The 18,550-nt window shown below is 47.7% G+C and overlaps 1 protein-coding gene across 1 annotated transcript in view; it reads left to right on the forward strand.

Annotated features, from left to right (window-relative positions):
* The window catches only part of PRKCA (protein kinase C alpha), a 399,391-nt gene extending 394,692 nt beyond the window's left edge, over nt 1-4,699 (forward strand). The window contains exon 17 of the mRNA XM_088028179.1: nt 4,552-4,699. Coding sequence (XP_087884305.1) covers nt 4,552-4,665 — 114 coding nt within the window. The 3' untranslated portion in view covers nt 4,666-4,699. The remainder of the gene's footprint in view (nt 1-4,551) is intronic.
* Nucleotides 4,700-18,550: the final 13,851 nt, after the last annotated feature.

Below are 18,550 nucleotides of genomic sequence, written 5' to 3' on the forward strand. Positions count from 1 at the left end.
TGGCCGTCCCTGCGAGTCAGGCCCCATTTGCGTCTGCCTGCCCCGCACCCGGGCCTCTCCCCCGCCCTGCACCCCTGCCCCCCGCACCCCCTCCCCAGTGCATCCGGCTCTGGAGAGGCAACCTAGGGGGCCGTTAGGGTCAAAGTCTGCAGCCACGCTGCCTGGCGTCCCCCGGCAAGCCGGGCGAATTACCTGGGCTTCCCCGTGCCTCTGTTTCCCCACCTGCATAAGGAAATGAGAAGAGCGCCTACCCCAGGGGGCCCCGGAGAGGAGTGAGTCCGAGTGAAGCGTTAGAGCGCCCCACGAAGGAAGTGTGAGCGCTCGGAGGGAGGCCACAGCCCTGGGTTCTGCTGAGACCCAGCCCGGGGTGGTCAAAAGGCAGGAGAAGGGCCTTGGGGCTGTTCTCTCTTTTAGTTCTTTTTGAGAAAGGGGCCGTGTGTCAGCGGATGAGGGGATTCCGCTGGGAAGAGCCAGCTTCGGAGTCCGGGCACAGGAAAGCCTGCGGGCGTGTGGGTCCCCCCAGCAGGCCTCGCGGGGCTGCTCTGTAAATAGGAACCGAGTATTCAGGGAGAGGAGCAGCTGAGCCGCGGAGGAGGACCGGGGGTGGAGGGAGACGGGGTCTGCCAGGGCTCAGCTGTGGCCTCCACGGGTACAACTGTGTCCCCTGGCTGCGGCCCAGCCACCTGTCCCCCAACCCCGAGCCGCTCTGTTGGGCAGGAAGCCAAGGCCCCTGGAGTACGAGCTCGGGGGGACAGCGCGAGGCGGGCGCCCCGGTGGCCCTGGAGCTCCGCGCCTGGCCCCAAGCTGCTGCGCCCTGAGCGGCTGCTGAAGGAGTGAGAGTCCGTGTCTGACACGTGGAGGAATTCAAGCCTGTGTCCCTCCGGCTGGCAGAGACTCCTCTCTATCTGTCCCGGCCCTGAAATCCGGTGTGGGGGTGGGAGGGCGCTCTCAGTGTTGTGTTAAGTGGGAGCTCCCTGAGGGGCAGCCCGTGGCTAGGACAGGATGTAGGGAACGATGTAGGGCACGCGGGGTCAGGCCTGGAATAGGCACCTCAGCCCTAGAATCCCAGCTTCAGCAAGAACTGCCAGGTCCATCCTTCTGCACCTACGCCCCCCGCACGCACCACACACACCCACCCTCTTGGGTCCAAGGCCCTACCCCGGGCTCACCCTGACTCCAGCAGGAGCCTCCTGTCCACTGCCTCGCTCAGCCTCTCCTGTCTGCCCCCTCCCTGTAGGCAGAGTGAAGCCCTGTGCTGCCACATCTTTTCTTCAAACACTCCAAGGACATCCCATTGCCCTTGAGAAAGACCAAGCCCCCTAACATGGCTGTGAAGCCCTGGGCAAACTCCCCACCCCTGACATCATCTTCCCCCATGTGGCCCCACATTCTCTTGACTCTCTGGCCTTCCTTCAATTCCTCAAATGTGCTGTGATGTTTCCAACCACAGGGCCTTTGCTCCTGCTCTGTCCGCTGCCTGAAACATCCTTCTCCAAGCCTAGTTAATGCCACCTTACCATGAATTATTCATTCTTGCAGAAGCCTTCTCTTTCTTCCCAGGCTGGCACATCCTCCTCCCAACCCCTCATATACTTGCTTAGTGTCTACATCCCTTCTTTGTTGTACTTACCATGCTGCCATTTTACACTTCCTTGTGGGAATACTTGATTGCCAGCCTTACCAGTTTCCTTTTGGAAATCGGGTGTCATACTGGGTTATGCTTGCTTTTGCCCTTCCAGGGAGTAATATAGTGTGTAGCCCAGAGTGAGAGGTCAAAACCAGTCCTCTACAGCCCTCACCATCCCATGTCTATACCTGCCCACTTATCTCCAACCCATCAACAAGTCTTGTCGGGTCTACTGGATAGCCATGGTTCTCCAGGGCGAGGGGGCCGTTTTGCAATATCCAAAGACATTTTTGGTTGTCACAACTGGAGGGAGGTGCTACTGGCATTAGAAGGTAAAGGTCAAAGGCCAGGAATGCTGCAATGCATGAGACAGCACCCCCCCAACAGAGAAAGATCCGCCCAAAATGTCAGCGGCACTGCTACTGAAAGGCCTGTTCTAAAATGTGCTCAATCCTCTCCCTTTGCTCCATGTGCACCACCCTCTCTGCCCGTCTCCTTGAGTTCACCCTCGATCCCCCATGACCCTCTCTGCATAGCCGTCGGTGTGACCTGGTCCCAACAAATACCTTCCCTGGTTCAAGCCCTCCAGTGGCTTCCCATCACCCTTAACATAAAACCCAAACCTTCCCACGACCTAGAGGCCTCACACAATCTGGCTCGAGGCACACCGGCTGGATGCTTAGGAGGTGAGCTCGGAAAAGTCCCAGCCTGTTTATCAGTCTGTGTGTGTACCCTGTCCCCTCAGAATGTAAGCTCCGGGAGAGGAGTAAGCTTGTCCACCATGTTCACTGCCGGATCCCAGCACGAGAGCGGTGCTTGGTACGGAGTAGGGGCTCAGAATAGTGTGCATTGAAGGAGTGAATGAATGAATGGACCCCAAGACTGCTCCGAGTCTAGCAAACCATTGCTGTGTTTGGCCCATGGTATTCACAAACTAACTAAGGAGACGAGATGCACACACACACACACACACACACACACACACACACACACACACGAATTAAAGATCCAGCTTTCAAAAACTTTTCACGAGCTCACACCAAGGAAACCCACATTCTGAGTCTGTCCATCGGCCTGGCAGCTGGAGGCAAATGCTGCCTCCAGATGCACTGGAGTGAGTGTTTCAAGCCCTGAGCTTTTTCTCTGGCCTATCAGGTGACCTGGGGGGTGAAATTACAGTTCAACTAAAATGCTAATGCACACGGGCAAAGCAAAAGCCATCTATTTTCACAGTCTGTCCCCGTGCACATCACAGGGAGCAAGGCTGTGCCTGCAGGAAATGTGCGAGAAGTGCTTTTGGCTCCAAGAAAGCAGAACTGGATGTCTCTCCAAGATTCTTTTTTTAAAAAGCTAATTCAATAAATATATTGCAGAGAGGTCTATTCTAGGCATAAGAGGGGAAAGTACAATATGGCTCTAAAGAAATGGAAGAGCTGGTGGTGGGCTCAAGGACTCAACAGAAACAGGTGAAAATGGCAAAAAAAAAAAACCACAAGCATAACGCAGATTATAAACATGTGTGCACGCGCACGCCAAGCATGCGCACGCACACACACAGTCGCGCAAGCCCTGAGCAAGCATCACAAGTATGCCGGGCACTCTTCTTGTTACTGTACATGCATTTATTTAAAGCCCACGGCAACCACACAGGGCAGGTCCTATTTGCTGTGCCCATTTTACAGAAGAGGGAAGACAAGTCCAGAGAGGTTAAAGAACAGGGTGAGTAACACCAGACAAACCGAGCCAATGGTTTGCCACTGAGATGGGAGCAGCGCCAGGGCCTTCCTGGAGGAGGAGGGCAGGAAGGCTGCGGTCTGATGAAGAAAAGGAAGGAAAGGGGAGGTCACAAACACACAGAAATCAGCGAATAGGTAGGGGGGAAGGACTAACTCCTACCTGGCACCCTCCCCCCCCAGCAATGTCAACATAATCATGGCATGTAATCCTCGTGGCACCTCCGCAAAGAAGTCATTGTTCCCATCTTACAGATGGGGAAACTGAGGCGCAACTTAATAACTGGCTTCTAGGTTACATAAGCCCTAAGCAGTGCCGGCAAGGCTGGGCACTGGGTCTCTGGCCTTGCCATGTTCGGGGGCCCAAAGAGGCAGCCTGGGTGGGGCGTGCAGAGCCTTCCTGGGGCTCGTCTCCCCCTAATGGCTTTCTTCAAAGCCCATCCCATCTTCAAGGGGGACTTTCCTTCTCTTGCCTTACTCTGGTGCCTAGGAGACTAGATGCCCTTCTATAGCTGTTTCTAGAAGCCTCTCTCCCACTTTCCCCTCTTCCTGACTTTTTTCTTCCTTTTTTTTTTTTTTTTTTTTTTTTTGAGCTGCCTGATCGTGGGTGGAGAGAGAAAAATAGCACTGTGGTTCTCAGAACCTGGCAGATACCTTTGCAGCCGCCCCCACCTGGCTAACTCTCACCTGGAGAGGCCCCGGAAGAAGGAGCGAGCTAGAGGGAGGGCTGGCTGGGCATGGGGGTGAGGGGACAGGGGGTAGGGGGGACAGCTCACCCACCCACTACAGGACAGCCCTGGCATGGAGACCCACCCCTCCCCGGGGAAGGCACAGACTGTTGGAACTCTGTGAGTGCAGGGGAATCCCAGGGAGTCTGGGGAGGGAGGGGAGTTGAAGGCTGGCCAGGTGAGGGAAGCCGCACCTAGTGGCTATCGAACGAACGTGTCCAAGTAACAGCTGATTTCTTTGGCAGTGGGCAGCCTGGGGAGGAAGAAGGCTCAGTTGGGCAGAATGCCATGGGAATGCCTTTACTTTGTAGAGAATTTATAAAAATAACACCTGATTCTTGTAGCTAATACAGATAAGGAAAAGAAACCCCCACGATCCCATGATAACCACTGTCATACTTAAACTGCTTGATAACTTGCTCACTCCATTCAAATATTATTACTTCTTGTGTTGCCTTTTCAGGGCAGGACAGCAAAGCCCTCATCTCAGACTCCACTGGAACTCAAAACTGGCCATCCAGAGCCGGGACCACAGACGCTGACATGCACACCCTTTAAACATGTTATTGTAACTTAAAGCTTATAAATGCACAACCATTCAGAAAAGATGACTTCTCTCTAAGTGTGGTGTTTCTTTCTTGCATAAACTACACCCATATGCTTGACTTAAAATTTCCAATTTGAGTTTATTTAAAGAAAAGCAAAATAGTCACAAAGCCACCCGACTGCAAAGTCCTAGATTTTTGCAATATTTTCTAGTCTTCTGGAGTTACCTTGCCCACGAGGAGCTCGAGAGCCATTTTTTAAAAACTCATTTTTATTATCTTTCTTAAATATTCTGTTTTGTGGTTATTGAAACAACTCTATTATTTGCACTTGTGTTTTATCAGTTCATGTGGGATTTGTTTAAATTAACCACAAAACAACAGAGCAGACATCAAAAGTTGACTCATGGCAGGTCACAGTGGGAACAAAATTGCACGGAAATATGAGAAAATAGGAATTTGGGGAAAAGAAAATATTCAGCATGTCATGGGAATTAATTAGTATTTTGAAGAGGAATAAAATGTTGGTTAATCTAATAGGTCATTCAGTGGACATCAGCGAAGAAAGATTCCACCACAAAATATAGGTCTTTCCACATATTCTTAAGGGCTGCATAATATTCCATTTTGTACAGATGCATTATAGTTATCCTAACTCATCATTTACTTTCAGTTTACATGTCCTAACATTTAAGTGGTTCTCAATTTTTTTACTATCATAAACGACACTGTGATAAATATTCTGATCTTTATATCTTCAAACACTTCACCGATTATTTCATTCATTCATTCATTCAAAAAATATGTTCTAAGTCCCTACTCCATACTGTGTACTGTCCTAGGTGTTGGGGACACAGTGGTAAGTCAAGCCAACAAAACTCCCTGTGCTTGTGGATTGCGTTCTTACGGGAGGTTTTCATGTCCTTAGAATAAATTCCAAAATGTTGGACTCTTGGTCAGTAGCTATACATCATTTTAGGGTTTTTGATACACATTGTCAAAATACACAAACAGAAAAAACAGTGACTGCTAATTTTTAATCCAGTGAGTCACTTCAAAGGTTTATACACACTCATATATACACCCTCACGCAGAGTTAATAGTTGCCATGTATTTTAGTTATCCGTTACTGCGTAACAAATTACTCCAAAACTTAGCAACTGAAAACAAATTATTATCTCACCGTGGATCAGGAATTCGGCAGTGGCTCATCCCGGTGGACTGGCACAGGATTTCTCACAAGGCTGTAGTAAAGGGATCGCCAGAGCTGTTGTCAGCTGGAGGCTCGACTGGGTCCGGAGCACCTGCTTCAAAGAAGGCTTACTCTCATGGCCATTGCCACGAGGCCTCGGTTCCTCTGCACTGGGGCATCTTTGTAGGGCGGCAGGAATGTCCTCACAACATGGCAGCTGGTTCCCCCACAAAGGAAATGATCCAAGAGATAGCGAGGAAGAAGTGATGCCTTTTGCTATCTACTCTTGGAAGTCAACACTGCCACCAGATTCTATCTGAAGCAAGTCACTGACGACAGCACATACTCAAGGGGAGAGGGACTGAACTCAACCTTGAATTTGGGGACATATTTTAAAAACACCACACCATAGGCAGGTGAGCCTTCCAGGGCACTGACTGTTGTCAGGAAGAGAAGCAAAAAACAAACAAACAAACAAACAAACAAACATTTTTTAGTCCCCAAATGCATTTCAATGGGCCTTTCTATTGTTTAGTATCTTTTTTTCTTTTCTATTTTTAATGAAGACTATTCTCTTCTTATAAAATGCATGCTTATTGTTGAAAACTTGGAAACTACAGGAAAGTCAAGATCAAATAGTAAAATTCACCCACTGTCACACAAGCTGGAGAAAAGCACTGATAACATTTTCATTTATTTCCTCTCTTCTACGCATATTTCCTTACATTGGGGGGAACATAAGGATTATATAATTCCTACTCTTGTGTTTAACACTGTTGCATTCATTTTTCTTCAAGTCATTAAGAACGCTTTGTACTGAATATGTGAAAGAGCTACCACTTTCCATTACACAGATCAGCATAATTTTCTTACTAATTCTCTTATTATTTGACTTTTAGGTTGTTTATAGTTTTTTAATGATTTTGAACGATACAGTGATGAACATCTTTGTTCCTAAAATTTTGAAGGCGTTTAAGATCATTTTCTCAGTTGGGTTCCCAGAAATATGACTGAGCATTTTTAAGACGATTGGTACTTCTTTCCTGCCAAGCTTCTTGAAGCCCTACTTTCCATGATAACATTTTCTTACTCTTGGATCAACTAGGAACTAGCATTTCTCTTCAATCACTGTCAGTGCTATTCTTAGTTGGTTTGTTGTCAAGTGCTTTCATTCATTTGTTCATTTATTCATTCAGCAAATATTTATGCGAGCACTACGTTACATGCCAGAACTGGGCTACATACCAGGGATGCAGTGCTTACCAGAGCTCATAATTGAGAAATTTTGGCTTTTGCCTCTTTCCACAAGATTTGGAGTGGCTTGAAGCTAAAACACATTAAGTGAATAATAAAATAAACATAGAAGGTCAGGACCGAAGGCAATAAAAACATAAATAAATATATTTCCCACAAGAGTTAACAAAATTGCTGTCATTGATTCTTAAACTTGGTTCTGTGTTTCCTAGCAGAAAAAAAAAACAAGTGAGGACCATGATCAGCTCTAGGGTTCTCATAGCTGGAAAAGAGGAAGCATGTGTGTTCCTCTCGGAATGAAAGCCTTTCCTAGCACTGAATTCTAAAGGAAATTTCTTAAGTCTGATTTTATTACATCAAAGACAGACAGAGCAATATAAGATATGAGGTCCTCAACAACATTTGGGGTTTTTGAAAACAGTTAGTGCAGCAGCAAATTTCACATGGCCCTTTCTGTACTGATCCTTTATCAAGTCAGGGCATAAGGTTAAAATGCAACTTCATGAAAGTGACCAAGTGAAAAGCCAAGCCAGAGTCTCCAGGTAAGTAGCCAATTATATGGTGCAACTTGGCCCAAGAAAATAATTTAGAATTCCTGGAAGAAAAGAACAATGAGATACAATATTTTATCTATCAACTTGGCAAAGATTATGCTTTCTTTAAAGATTAAAACGCAATTTTGGCAAGAGATGGGGAAGCCAGCCCTCTCATACACTGCGGGTGGGAATATGCATTAAGATCTTTCTGGAGGGCAATTTGGCGTGAAGTAACAGAAGTCTTAAAAATGTACTTATACACAGCAATTTTGCTGCAGGGGACTTTCTTTTCTTAAGGAAATAACAAAATATGCATACAAAGACTTATGTACTAGGAGCATGTTGGGCTCAGGCTTCTTGCTTTGTAATAAACACAGATGGGCCAACCCAGCCAGGGGCTAGAAATCTCTGGATTTGGGGCAGCTCTGGGAGCTGGAACTTTTCCTGTCACTCTTATTAGTATTTCAGCTTTTTTTTTCTTTTTAAGACTTTTCACTTTGAAATAATTTAAGACTCTAAAGAATCTGCAAAATAATGGAGAGAGTTGCCACATATGCATCATCCAGCTTTCCCCAGTGTAACCAGTACATTATCAAAATCAAGGCTTGGATCTAGTAAAATACTATTCACTAAACTCCAGACCTTATTCAGAGCTCAACAGGTTCTGAATGCTGCGTGCGTGCATGCACGCGCATGCACGTAGTACTGTGAAATCCTATCGTGTGCATAGGATTCCATATGCGTAACCACCACCGTATTCAGATCAAGGACTATTTTATCGGGAAGACTCTCACTCGTGCTGCTCCTTTATAGTCACACCTCCCCCTCCATAGCCCGTGGCAACCTCTGATCTTCCTCCACCGCTATAATTTTGTCATTTCAAGAGTGTGATATAAATGGAAGCACATGTGATAGAACCTTCTGGATGTGCCTCTGCTTCCTCAGCTTGTCTGTTTTTGCAAAACTTCGACTGACCCTACTTTCTCCTGGCCCCTCCACAGCCTAAGTGGCTCTCTGTGGTATTTCCCCCGAGAGAGGGACTCTGATGGTCACAGAGTCAGCCCACATGAGCCCATGTCATTGGTCACTGACAAGCCCGTGGACTGGCTGTCGAGGTGTCAGGTTCCTATTTCTGGTCCAGTCATCCATGGCCTAGGGCAGTGGCCATTTGACACAAAAGATGGCTACCTCGGCCCACCCCGTCATCAAAGAGATGAGCAAAGGGTTCCCTCTGAGAAGAGTGCAGATGCTTTAACTGGTATATCTACCTCACAGTTCAATGGAAACAAGCCTAAGTATCTGTGGCCTACCTGATAGACACTCCTGTGTTCTACTTTGTGAACAGACCCCAATTTGGGATTTTTTTGTGGTGAACACATGCTCCCTGGGTCTTCTAAGGCCCCGGGGGATGGACACTCATTGGCGCAAGCCAATCCCAGGGATTCCATTCTCCTTCACAATGGCTGGTTCAGGCAAGAGCCTGTGACACAGTGAGACCTGAGTGAGGACTCTTTCCATGAAGCATCTCAGATAGCCTCCAAAAGGCCCGAAGGAGCCACCTGGCTGGGGGCAGGCCCAGGAGAGAACACCTCAGCATCAAAGAGCTCCCGAGGGTTTCTCAAGTAGGAGAGAGCATCTTTCTGGGTGGTTCTTCCAAAAGCCCTTTAACAGGATTCACTGGCCCTCAACCACTGCTGCAGCAAGAACAATCTATAACAGAACAAAACAGAACAAAACCCAAGAAACTAACTTTGAAGAAAAGATTAAAAGCCAGAGAGGAGATGCCAGGAAATTTTATTAGCCTGAAAACAGAGTAATCATTTTGTGAGTTAGGAGGGTCATTTTGTTCCAAAGGCCCAGAATGATTTCTATGTCTCTGCGAAGGTTCCAGTCTCCACCCCAAACACCTGATGCTCACTTGTCTCCAGGGTTTGCTGGGATTTGAAAGAAGCAGAATTTTGTCCCCTTGTCCAGAGAATTTTGTTTTCACAGGGAGAGGCTGTTGTTTGTGCCAAGTAATTGGGTGACTATATAGCTACTTGTCCAAACCAGGACATTCATGAGAGTAAAACAGAGACTTGTTAATTCTGCTGGGGCCACAGGCATAAACCAGACCATCCAAAGCTAACTGGGCTGGAGGGTCACCCAGAAATCTGCCCAATTCTGGGGAAAGCTGCCACCTGCCCACCCTACCCCGCCCTTCCTCACTTTTTGGGAGTTGCACATGAATCTGACAATTTACCTACTTCAGGATTCCTCACACTTGGCATGATGACATTTGGGGGCTTCATTATTTCTTCTTGTGGGGGACTGTCCTGTCACACATCCCTGGTCTCTAACTACGAGATGCCAATAACTGACCCCTCCTTAAGTTGTGACAACCAAAAGTGTCTCCAGACATTGTCAAATGTCCTCTGAGGAACAAAACTGCCCCAGTTAAGAACCGCTGTTCTAGGCCGATCTACTCACTGTTTTGAGGAAGGACTTCAGGTCCAGGGTATGCTTAGGGGTTAAAGTTTATCTATAGTTAACAAGTCTTATAGTATCAGGGCCTTCCAAATGTCCATCGATTGATGAATGGATAAAGAAGATGTGACACACACACACACACACACACACACACACACACACACACACACACACAACACGGACTATTACTCAGCCATCAAAAAGAATGAAATCTTGCCACTTGCAATGATGTGGATGGAGCTAGAGTGTATTATCTAAGTGAAATAAGTCAGAGAGAGAGAAATACCATATGATTTCATTCATGTGTGGAATTTAAGAAAGAAAAGAGGTGAACATATGGGAAGTGGGGGGGAAGAGGGAAATAAGCCATAAGAGACTCTTAACGACAGAGAACAACTGAGGGTTGGTGGAGGGAGGTGGGTGGGGGAGGGGCTGGACGGGGCATGGGTATTAAGGAGGGCACTCGTTGTGATGAGCCCTGGGGGTTGTAGGTAACTGATGAATCACTGAATTCTACTCCAGAAACCAAAATTGCACTCTATGTTAAGTACCTAAAGTTTAAATTAAAAAAAAAAAAAGCAACAAAAGAAAAAAATATCGGGGCATTGCTTGGGATTCTCTCTCTCCCTCTGCCCTTCCCCTCCCTCTAAAGAAAATAAAAAATAATATCAAACTCAAGAGAGTGAGTCACAGGAGGGGGCAAGCAGTCACTCATGCGGTAGGACAGTGGGGCACAGGAGGGACACCCCAGAGAGAAGGAGAAATATGTTCCTTCCTTTCCAGTGTTGTTTGGGAAACTGCTATGACACACAGAAGAAGCTGGGGTTTGGGTGGGAGAATATCTGAGTCTCCCAACCAAAATGGCGCCCGTGCCTCTGGAGAGCCTGTCAGGGACAATCCATTGACCAAAAATGTGTTGCTCCCACAATGGATAGCTCTGAAGCTAGATCACTCCCATTGCTCCAGGAGGTGCCAGCCATGTTGAATGAATGAATGAATGAATGAACCCTAGTTCCATCTTAAACTTACTGAGTGAGCATGGGCAAGAGCATTTAGTCCTTCTGAGCTTTAATTTGCTCATTTAAATAATAAAGAACACCTACCGGCCTTACAGTGGTCCGGTGGTGCCCGATGACCTGAGACCCTCTAGTCCATTCTATCACAAATGGGGGTGGATTGCTACAGGCATCTAGTGGGGTAGAGGCCAGAGATGCTGCTCAACATCCTACAATACCCAGGGCGGCTCTTGTCCCCACCAACCAAATGTGAATAGTGCCAAGGTCCAGAAACCCTCATAAGCCTGAGGTGCTGGGTTTCTCCTACGTTCCAGGGAACTTGGGGTTGTCTTCTCCTGGGGAAGGCTGGGGGTCTCTGCACTCCCCCATCCCATGGGAATAAAGGAATGAGTTAGGGATTGTATCTCTGTCCTCTGAGGTTGTCCTGATCTATCAGTGGGAAAATTGTTTACCCCCCTCCCCATTGACCAGCATTTATGAGGTTGATGAAAGGACCAGGTGGTCCTGACCTGAGTCAGGATTTTTCTATGGCCATAGGTGGCTGGCACTGGGTGACGTCAAGAGACTCACAGAAGATACCCCAACCAGGAGAGATAGTAGCTAAACACTAGTTAGTATCCCCGGTCTTCCCTTCCGGGCAGAGTAGCATCCAACCTTCCCACCACCCATCCTCCTGGTGGGCCCTAGAGGGGTCCTGGCACATCCAGATTACTCACTGCCACTGGGCACCAATGGTGCCCAGAAGACATTTTCCACTTTTGTCCCCTCCCTGCCTCTCCTGTGCTCTTCTGCTGTCAACACCTGCTCCCAGAAAGTGCCTGGCACTGTTTGGCTGAGGACTGTGAACCATCTAGAAACACTACCCTCCCATAGGGATTTATAATTGAACATGCATTAAGACCTATATAATGACAGTTACATTTGCTACTGTTTGCCAGATCCTGGCAATTTTGAATATATTATCTCCTTTATTCTCTCAACAAGCCCTCCAGGTGTGTGTTATGGACATTATGGCCATTTTTCAAATGATGAAATCAAAACTTGGAGGGATCAAGTAATTGACCCAAGTCACTTAGCTGGTCAGTGGCAGAGATGAGATCCGATCTCAGACACATCTCACTGCAGAGGGTATGCTCGTAATCGACTGTGGATAGACAGGTATGGGGGTACTGCCTCTGGAGTGGCAGGAGCCCCTGAGCCAGTTACCCCCAGCTGCAAGAAGATGGGTCCCTTTACCCCAGTGGGCCACCTGCAATTATCATGGTCTTGAAAAAGGGCAGGAGAGACAGATAGCTTGAACTAAACTTTTTCCTACAAATGGATAGGAGGTCCATCAGGAAATTTTAGACCTTTACCAATAGATAGCAATGATCAAGGGAAACAGGGAGATCTTTTCTATCCCCCTGTGGGAACAGAATCCATGATCTTTACAAGTTTATGGGAGGAGATGTGTCATTCTTAATCAAGATTTCCAGAAGCTAGAGGCTTCCAGAAAACCCGAGGCAGGTCTGGTTTTTGAGAGGCCAACTTGTTGTGCTGATGGGGGGTCCCACTTCCTGGAACCAAGCCCAGATAATCCTTTGCTTGCTCTGAAAGGACAGCTAGAGCCACTGGAAAAGCAACATTGCTCTGACTGGGGGGACCAGCTCTGCCCATTCCCCACCCCCATTCTCACTATTGCTAACCATCTCCTCAGACTCCTTGCCCTGCAAAATCAGTGTCCTACACTTCACACCCACTGGGAGGGCTGATTAAAAAAAGGAAAGTAACAAGTGTTGGCAAGGACTTAGAGAAATTGGAACTTGCTGGTGGGAATGTAACAGTGCTCAGCTGCCGTGGAAAACAGTCTGTCAGTTCCTTAAAAAGTTAAATATAGAATTACCATATGATCTAGCAATTCCACTCCGAGATATATACCCAATAGAACTGAAAACAAGTGTTCGAAAAAATACAAGTACACACATGTTCATAATAAGCACTATTCCCAGTAACTAAAAGGTGGAAAGACTCAAATGTCCATCGGCGGATGAATGAATAAATAAATTGCAGGATATACATACAATGGAATATTAATCATAAAAAGTAATGAAGTACTGATGTGTGCTACGATGTAGATGAGCCTTGAAAACATCATGCTAAGTGTAAGAAGCCAGACACAAAAGGCTATATATTGGATGGTTCCATTGGTATGAAATATATAGAATAAGTAATTCCTTCGACACAGAAAGCAAATTGGTATTAGGCAGGGGTTGGAGAGAGGGCGAATGGGAAGCAGTTGCTTATGGGTACAGGGTTTTCTTTTAGTGAAATGAAAGTATTTTGGAACTAGATAGAGGTGGTAGTTGCACAATATTGTGAATGTACTAAATGCTACTGAATTGCTCACTTTAAAATGCTTAATTTCATCTTGTGTGAATTTCACTTCAATAAAAAAAATTCTTAATTAAAAAAATTAGTGTCATAGTTATACCAGCCTGGGCAGGGAACCAGGCTGACGCATTATAAGAGTATTCTTCCTTAAACTCTGTGTGGCAAAGCATCTGATTTGGCAAACAATATCCGTCCCTTCTTCCAGTATCTGTGCTAGTTTTAACTCTGAGCACCTGTTTCCACCACACTCTCTCAGTCCAGATGCTAGTTACATGAGTCAATTAATTCCCTCTCCTGGTTTTCTCTCATTTGTAACCAAAACAATCCTGAATGATACAGTTTCAAGGTTTCTGTGGGTCTGCTCCACACTGTACTCCTGCCCGCCCCCCCCCCCCCCACATACACACACTGGCTGCCTGGCTTCTCGGTGGCACATACTGCTTCCTTCCCAGATGCTGCCCGCTTAGAAAACCACCTTCACTCATATCTTTCACAGCTTTTTCTGTTGTTGTTAACTTCAAAGTTAGGAAGTGGTTACTAAAGATGCTATTTTCTGTCCTCTCAGGAGCCAGGTAATTGAGGAGGTGGCTGGAGCCTGGCCCCGTTTTCTTTGTTCTGAAATACGGTGTTCTCATTTCCTGGCCTCCCTTTCTCCTCTCGTCCACCCCACCCTCCAGGGGTTTGGGCCCTTTGTTCTGGGTGCCCACCCCTACCAGGCCACCGCTTTCTACCCAGCAGTTTGTTTGCCCCAGGGAGGCGGCCAGTCACCTGAGCTGAGCTGCTTCCCCCTCCCCCCACCCCCACACGTACACACCACTTTGTCAACAAGCTTGCTGGGATTACAACCACTGCAGTCTCTCTTCTTCTCAGGGACCCAACCTCTGGAGGTTCCCGAACTGTGCATATGTCACCTGACCTATGTAACACCTTAGAGAATGCATGCTGTCGGAGACATGGATTAGCTTATCAGATGAAATTAGTGTCTCCCTGAGGCCTGACGGCATGAGTCAGGGCAGAGAGCTTTTATAGAGCGTAGCAGAGAACCAGAAAAAGTCTAGGACTCTAGGACCGTGAGGCTGCAAACCAGCTTGTTTCTCAGCCCTGTGGGGAGCTGTCCAGGTGCTGACCTGTTTGAGCGCCATCTTCGGGGGCCACCTACAGACCTCCCCTGCCCGCCTGGGTCTTTCTCTTCCCTGCCCTGCTGCATTCAGCCCCATCTATGGCCTCCATTCCAGTGTCAGTTCCTTTAACACCCTGCAACTTTCTCAGTGGTCAAAATGGAGAGGAGTCTTCATTCTGCTGATGGGCTCCCCTGCCCTTGGAACTGTTTTATAAGCAACAATCTAGTTGCCAAGGGGACAAGTTATGAGAGCAGCGGCTGAACAGCTGGTCTTAGGGGACAGGGAGAACAGCTTGGAGAAGGGCCAGAGGGAATACAAGCGGCTGCTCGGCCACCCAGCAGAGACATGAAAGGCTGTGTGAACACTCCCAGGTTTCACACTCTGCTGCATCAAGAGGGGGAGAGAGCACATTCTAATGGAAGAAAAGAAATCCGTTTTCAGCAGGCCACATTTGGAGGCCTGACCAGGCACTTTAGTGGGCTATGGAGGGGAGAAGGGGCGTTCGCTGGGGGCATGGAAAACTGCTCAGGCAGAACTCAGAGACAACAGAAAAAGGAGGGGTGTGATGAGGTCTGATTGGGGGAAGTGTGGGGTAGAGGCACACAGGTGTCCCCGTAGACACCTCCTCTGCCAGCAAAGTCAAGTCCAGGAGGAAAAGAGGGAAACTTAGGAATGAATCTATGAACTTAGGAATGAATCTATGAGTGAGGAAGGAATCTCACCTGGAGGTTTAGCACAGACCCGCCTTCTAGGTTCCCCACCCAACCAGCTAGACAGAAAGCATCATTTCCTGACCCAGCTTCCCCCTTGAGGAAGAACAGGGAACCAGTCTCTTGCTTCTTGTACTCTCAGGGCCAGTGGTCCTGTCATCCCAGCCTTCCCCATTTGCCCAGGCATCCAGAATGTGTGGCCCCCAAACAGCTCCCGGGTTCCCCTACTGGGACCAGATCCTGCATGCCTGGGCCCTGACAGCTGGCCTCAAGATTATGGCTGCCGTGCCCACTCACGGCACGGGTGATGCTGACACGGATAGAGCTTGAACATGCCATTCTCCCTTGGCACTATAATTTGGCCATTTCCAGGGCAAATTACTTCTTTAAACCTCTATTTCTTCATCTGGAAATAAGGGATAGTAATGTCCTAGCTCATCAGATTGTTCTAAGAACCAAATGTGTTAACACATAGTAAGCACTTAGCAGAGTGTGGCAAGTAACTGATATTAGTTGTAATAGGTGCTAATATTATTAGCCAACCCTCCATAGGGACAACTCTACATCAGCCTCAGTTCTTGCCCTGGCTTTACCCAGTTCTGCCCCCTGCAACCCTGACTTCTTCACTGGGCCCTTTTCCCTCCCTTCCAACTCCCTTGACAAACACAAATACACATCCCACATGTCTTGAGGTCATGCCCATTTTAAACTCGATCTGGCTCTGCTGAGAAACTCAGATCTCCTCCCTCCCAACACTATTGAAAGTGCCTTCATCTCTCTTACTGCTCAGCCCCCATCCTTATTGATGACCGCTTAGACCTGGAGTTTAGGGCTCCCCAGCCCATCTCCCCACTACACCGATGGTATAGCCCATATGCTTCTGCATGAATGAGTCAGGTGTAGGTTTTAGAAGGTGTAAGAAAGGGAAGGAGAGAAGGAGAGATGAATCAGGTTAGGTTACATTCTGCAGTTGTAACAAATAACTCTCCAAATCCAGTAGCTTCAAACAACAACCCTTTTCTCCCCTTGCTTGTGTGGTGTCTATCCAAGGTCAGCAAGGAAGTTCTACTCCTTGTAATCACTTCAGAGTGACAGAGTGACATTCAGAGTGACAGAAGCTTCATCTTGACTAGTGTCTCCACAATCCCAAAGGCAGGGAAAATAGGATGGCAAAACACTCAGGGGCCCCTAAAGCTTCCACCTGAAATGACACATGTCACTTCTGCTCATATTTCATTGGCCAAAGCAGGTCCTCCATCCAAGCATAAATTAAAAAGGGCAACGAAGGAAATTCTTCCCATGGGGTGGGGCAGGGGGATAGGGCACTAAGCACGAAAATATACAGCCCCCTACTGGGGAGTGCACACCATGTGGGCCTCTTCGCAACCAGTCCATCCCTCCCAGAGCACCCAGCTCCCACGGACTCTACCTCCAAGGGACCTGGCTGGACCTTTCCTCTTCTGAGACATAATTGGGCATTTTCCCTGACATGAATACAAGGCACATTTTACAAAACTGAATGTGCTCATGTGTATGTATGTTTCTAATTAAGACCTAATGCATGAAGCCATCAGATTTGCTCAGATTGGCCCAGGATTCAGAAAAAGCTGAGGTTTTATGAAACTCCTCAGCCAATGGAGAATGCATGAATTATTGAAAGGATGGAAAAAGAGACCCAGGGAGGAAGGGCTGCTCCATTATTCATCAGGCCCAGAGTCCCCAGGTCCCCGAGCACTGCTGCTGGCTTTGACACCTACAGCATTTTCCCATTATGTCAACAGTGAGAGTTTCAAACACGCCAAATTGGCAGCCTCCAAGCAGGGCTCCCACCCACGCCATCCACTGCTTACCTCATGATCTGAACCAGTCCGCAGCTGAACTGTGGGCTAAGAATGTTGATATGCAGAACCCACCTACCCTCCGTTCCCGGGGCTTTCTGCTCACACGTCTCCAGGCCTGAGATCTAAAGTCCTTAAAAGAAGCAGGTCTTTCACTCGGACCCCAACATGTCTCTCCAGTTTTCTCTCCCTCCATTTGCTCCCCCTTCCCAACCCCAGAACATTCGCCTTGCCCTGAATGTAATTTCATATTCTCATACCTTTGCCTCTGTTGACCCCTCTGCCTGAAACTGCCTTCTGGTGCCTTTGCCTCCCCAGTGAACTCCTATTCATCTTTAAGACCAAATCAGAGAAGGGGCAACTAAATTCTGTTGGGAGCCCATGTGTTAGACGTTGGTGCCAACACTATCTCAGTGAGGTGTCACAACAACCCAGGAAGGTGGGTGTTAACACCAGCGCCAGCTCCGTAATTTGTGGGGTCCACTACAAAATGGAAATGCTGCCCCTTGTTCCCAAATGAATTCTGAGATGATAAAAGCAGATCACGAAACCAGGCACAGAGCATTTCAAAGAGTGAGCAGGTCTTTGTGACTGCACACATTACAAGCCCATGAAGTCAACCCTGGTTACTGAGGAGTAAACCAAAACCCAGAGGAGTCAAGTAACACGTACAAGGTCACACAGCTAGTTAGGGGCAGAAGGAGGCTGAAGACTTCGTTCCATCTAATGCAAATTCTTTTTCGCTCAACCACCCACCTCCCGAGGTATCCTCACTTGCCTCAGGAAGAATGGTGAGGGAGGAGGCTGGGAGCACCCCGGAAATTGATTTTCCTTTTAAAGGGTGCCTTCTACAGACAATGGGTCTGTTCCTTCATCCTGGGCATTGCAAAGAGAACAGCATCGCACAGATTAAAGAGGGAACTGATCTGGGAAGCAGGTGGCATTCCAGCATCCCTCAACTAACCCATAGGGGAGTCCATTCCCCCTGCCATACCCACCCTCACACCCTCATACCTTCCCTCTTCGGTTGCCTGAGGACTTGGCTGCTGCCCAGCTGAGGTGGCCCTATAAAACACAGATGCCAGGGCAGCATCTCTGGCCTTTGCTGGGAATATTAAGTGCAGACCTTGAGAAAGGCGTATCTTCTGGTGCTATGTCCATTTTTCACCTTTTCACAGCACTGACCCAGCTCCACCGGTGTTTTTGTTTGGTGACTTTCCTCTTAACAGCTTGAGCCCTGGGGAAATGCATCTTACCGATATTCATTCATTCAGCGAATATTAACTATGCACCTACTGTATGCTGGGCCTTCTGCCTTCAAGGAGCTCACAAGCACAGCCGTGGAGACTGTCAGTAAACTCACCATTGCTAAACTGGTGAGAGCTAGACAAGAGGCTCCTGGACCCAGGTG

The sequence above is a fragment of the Eumetopias jubatus genome, unplaced genomic scaffold (assembly GCF_037043125.1).
Source record: "Eumetopias jubatus isolate StellerSeaLion01/CBP00866 unplaced genomic scaffold, mEumJub1_p1.0 scaffold_10, whole genome shotgun sequence".
Lineage (NCBI taxonomy): Eukaryota > Metazoa > Chordata > Mammalia > Carnivora > Otariidae > Eumetopias > Eumetopias jubatus.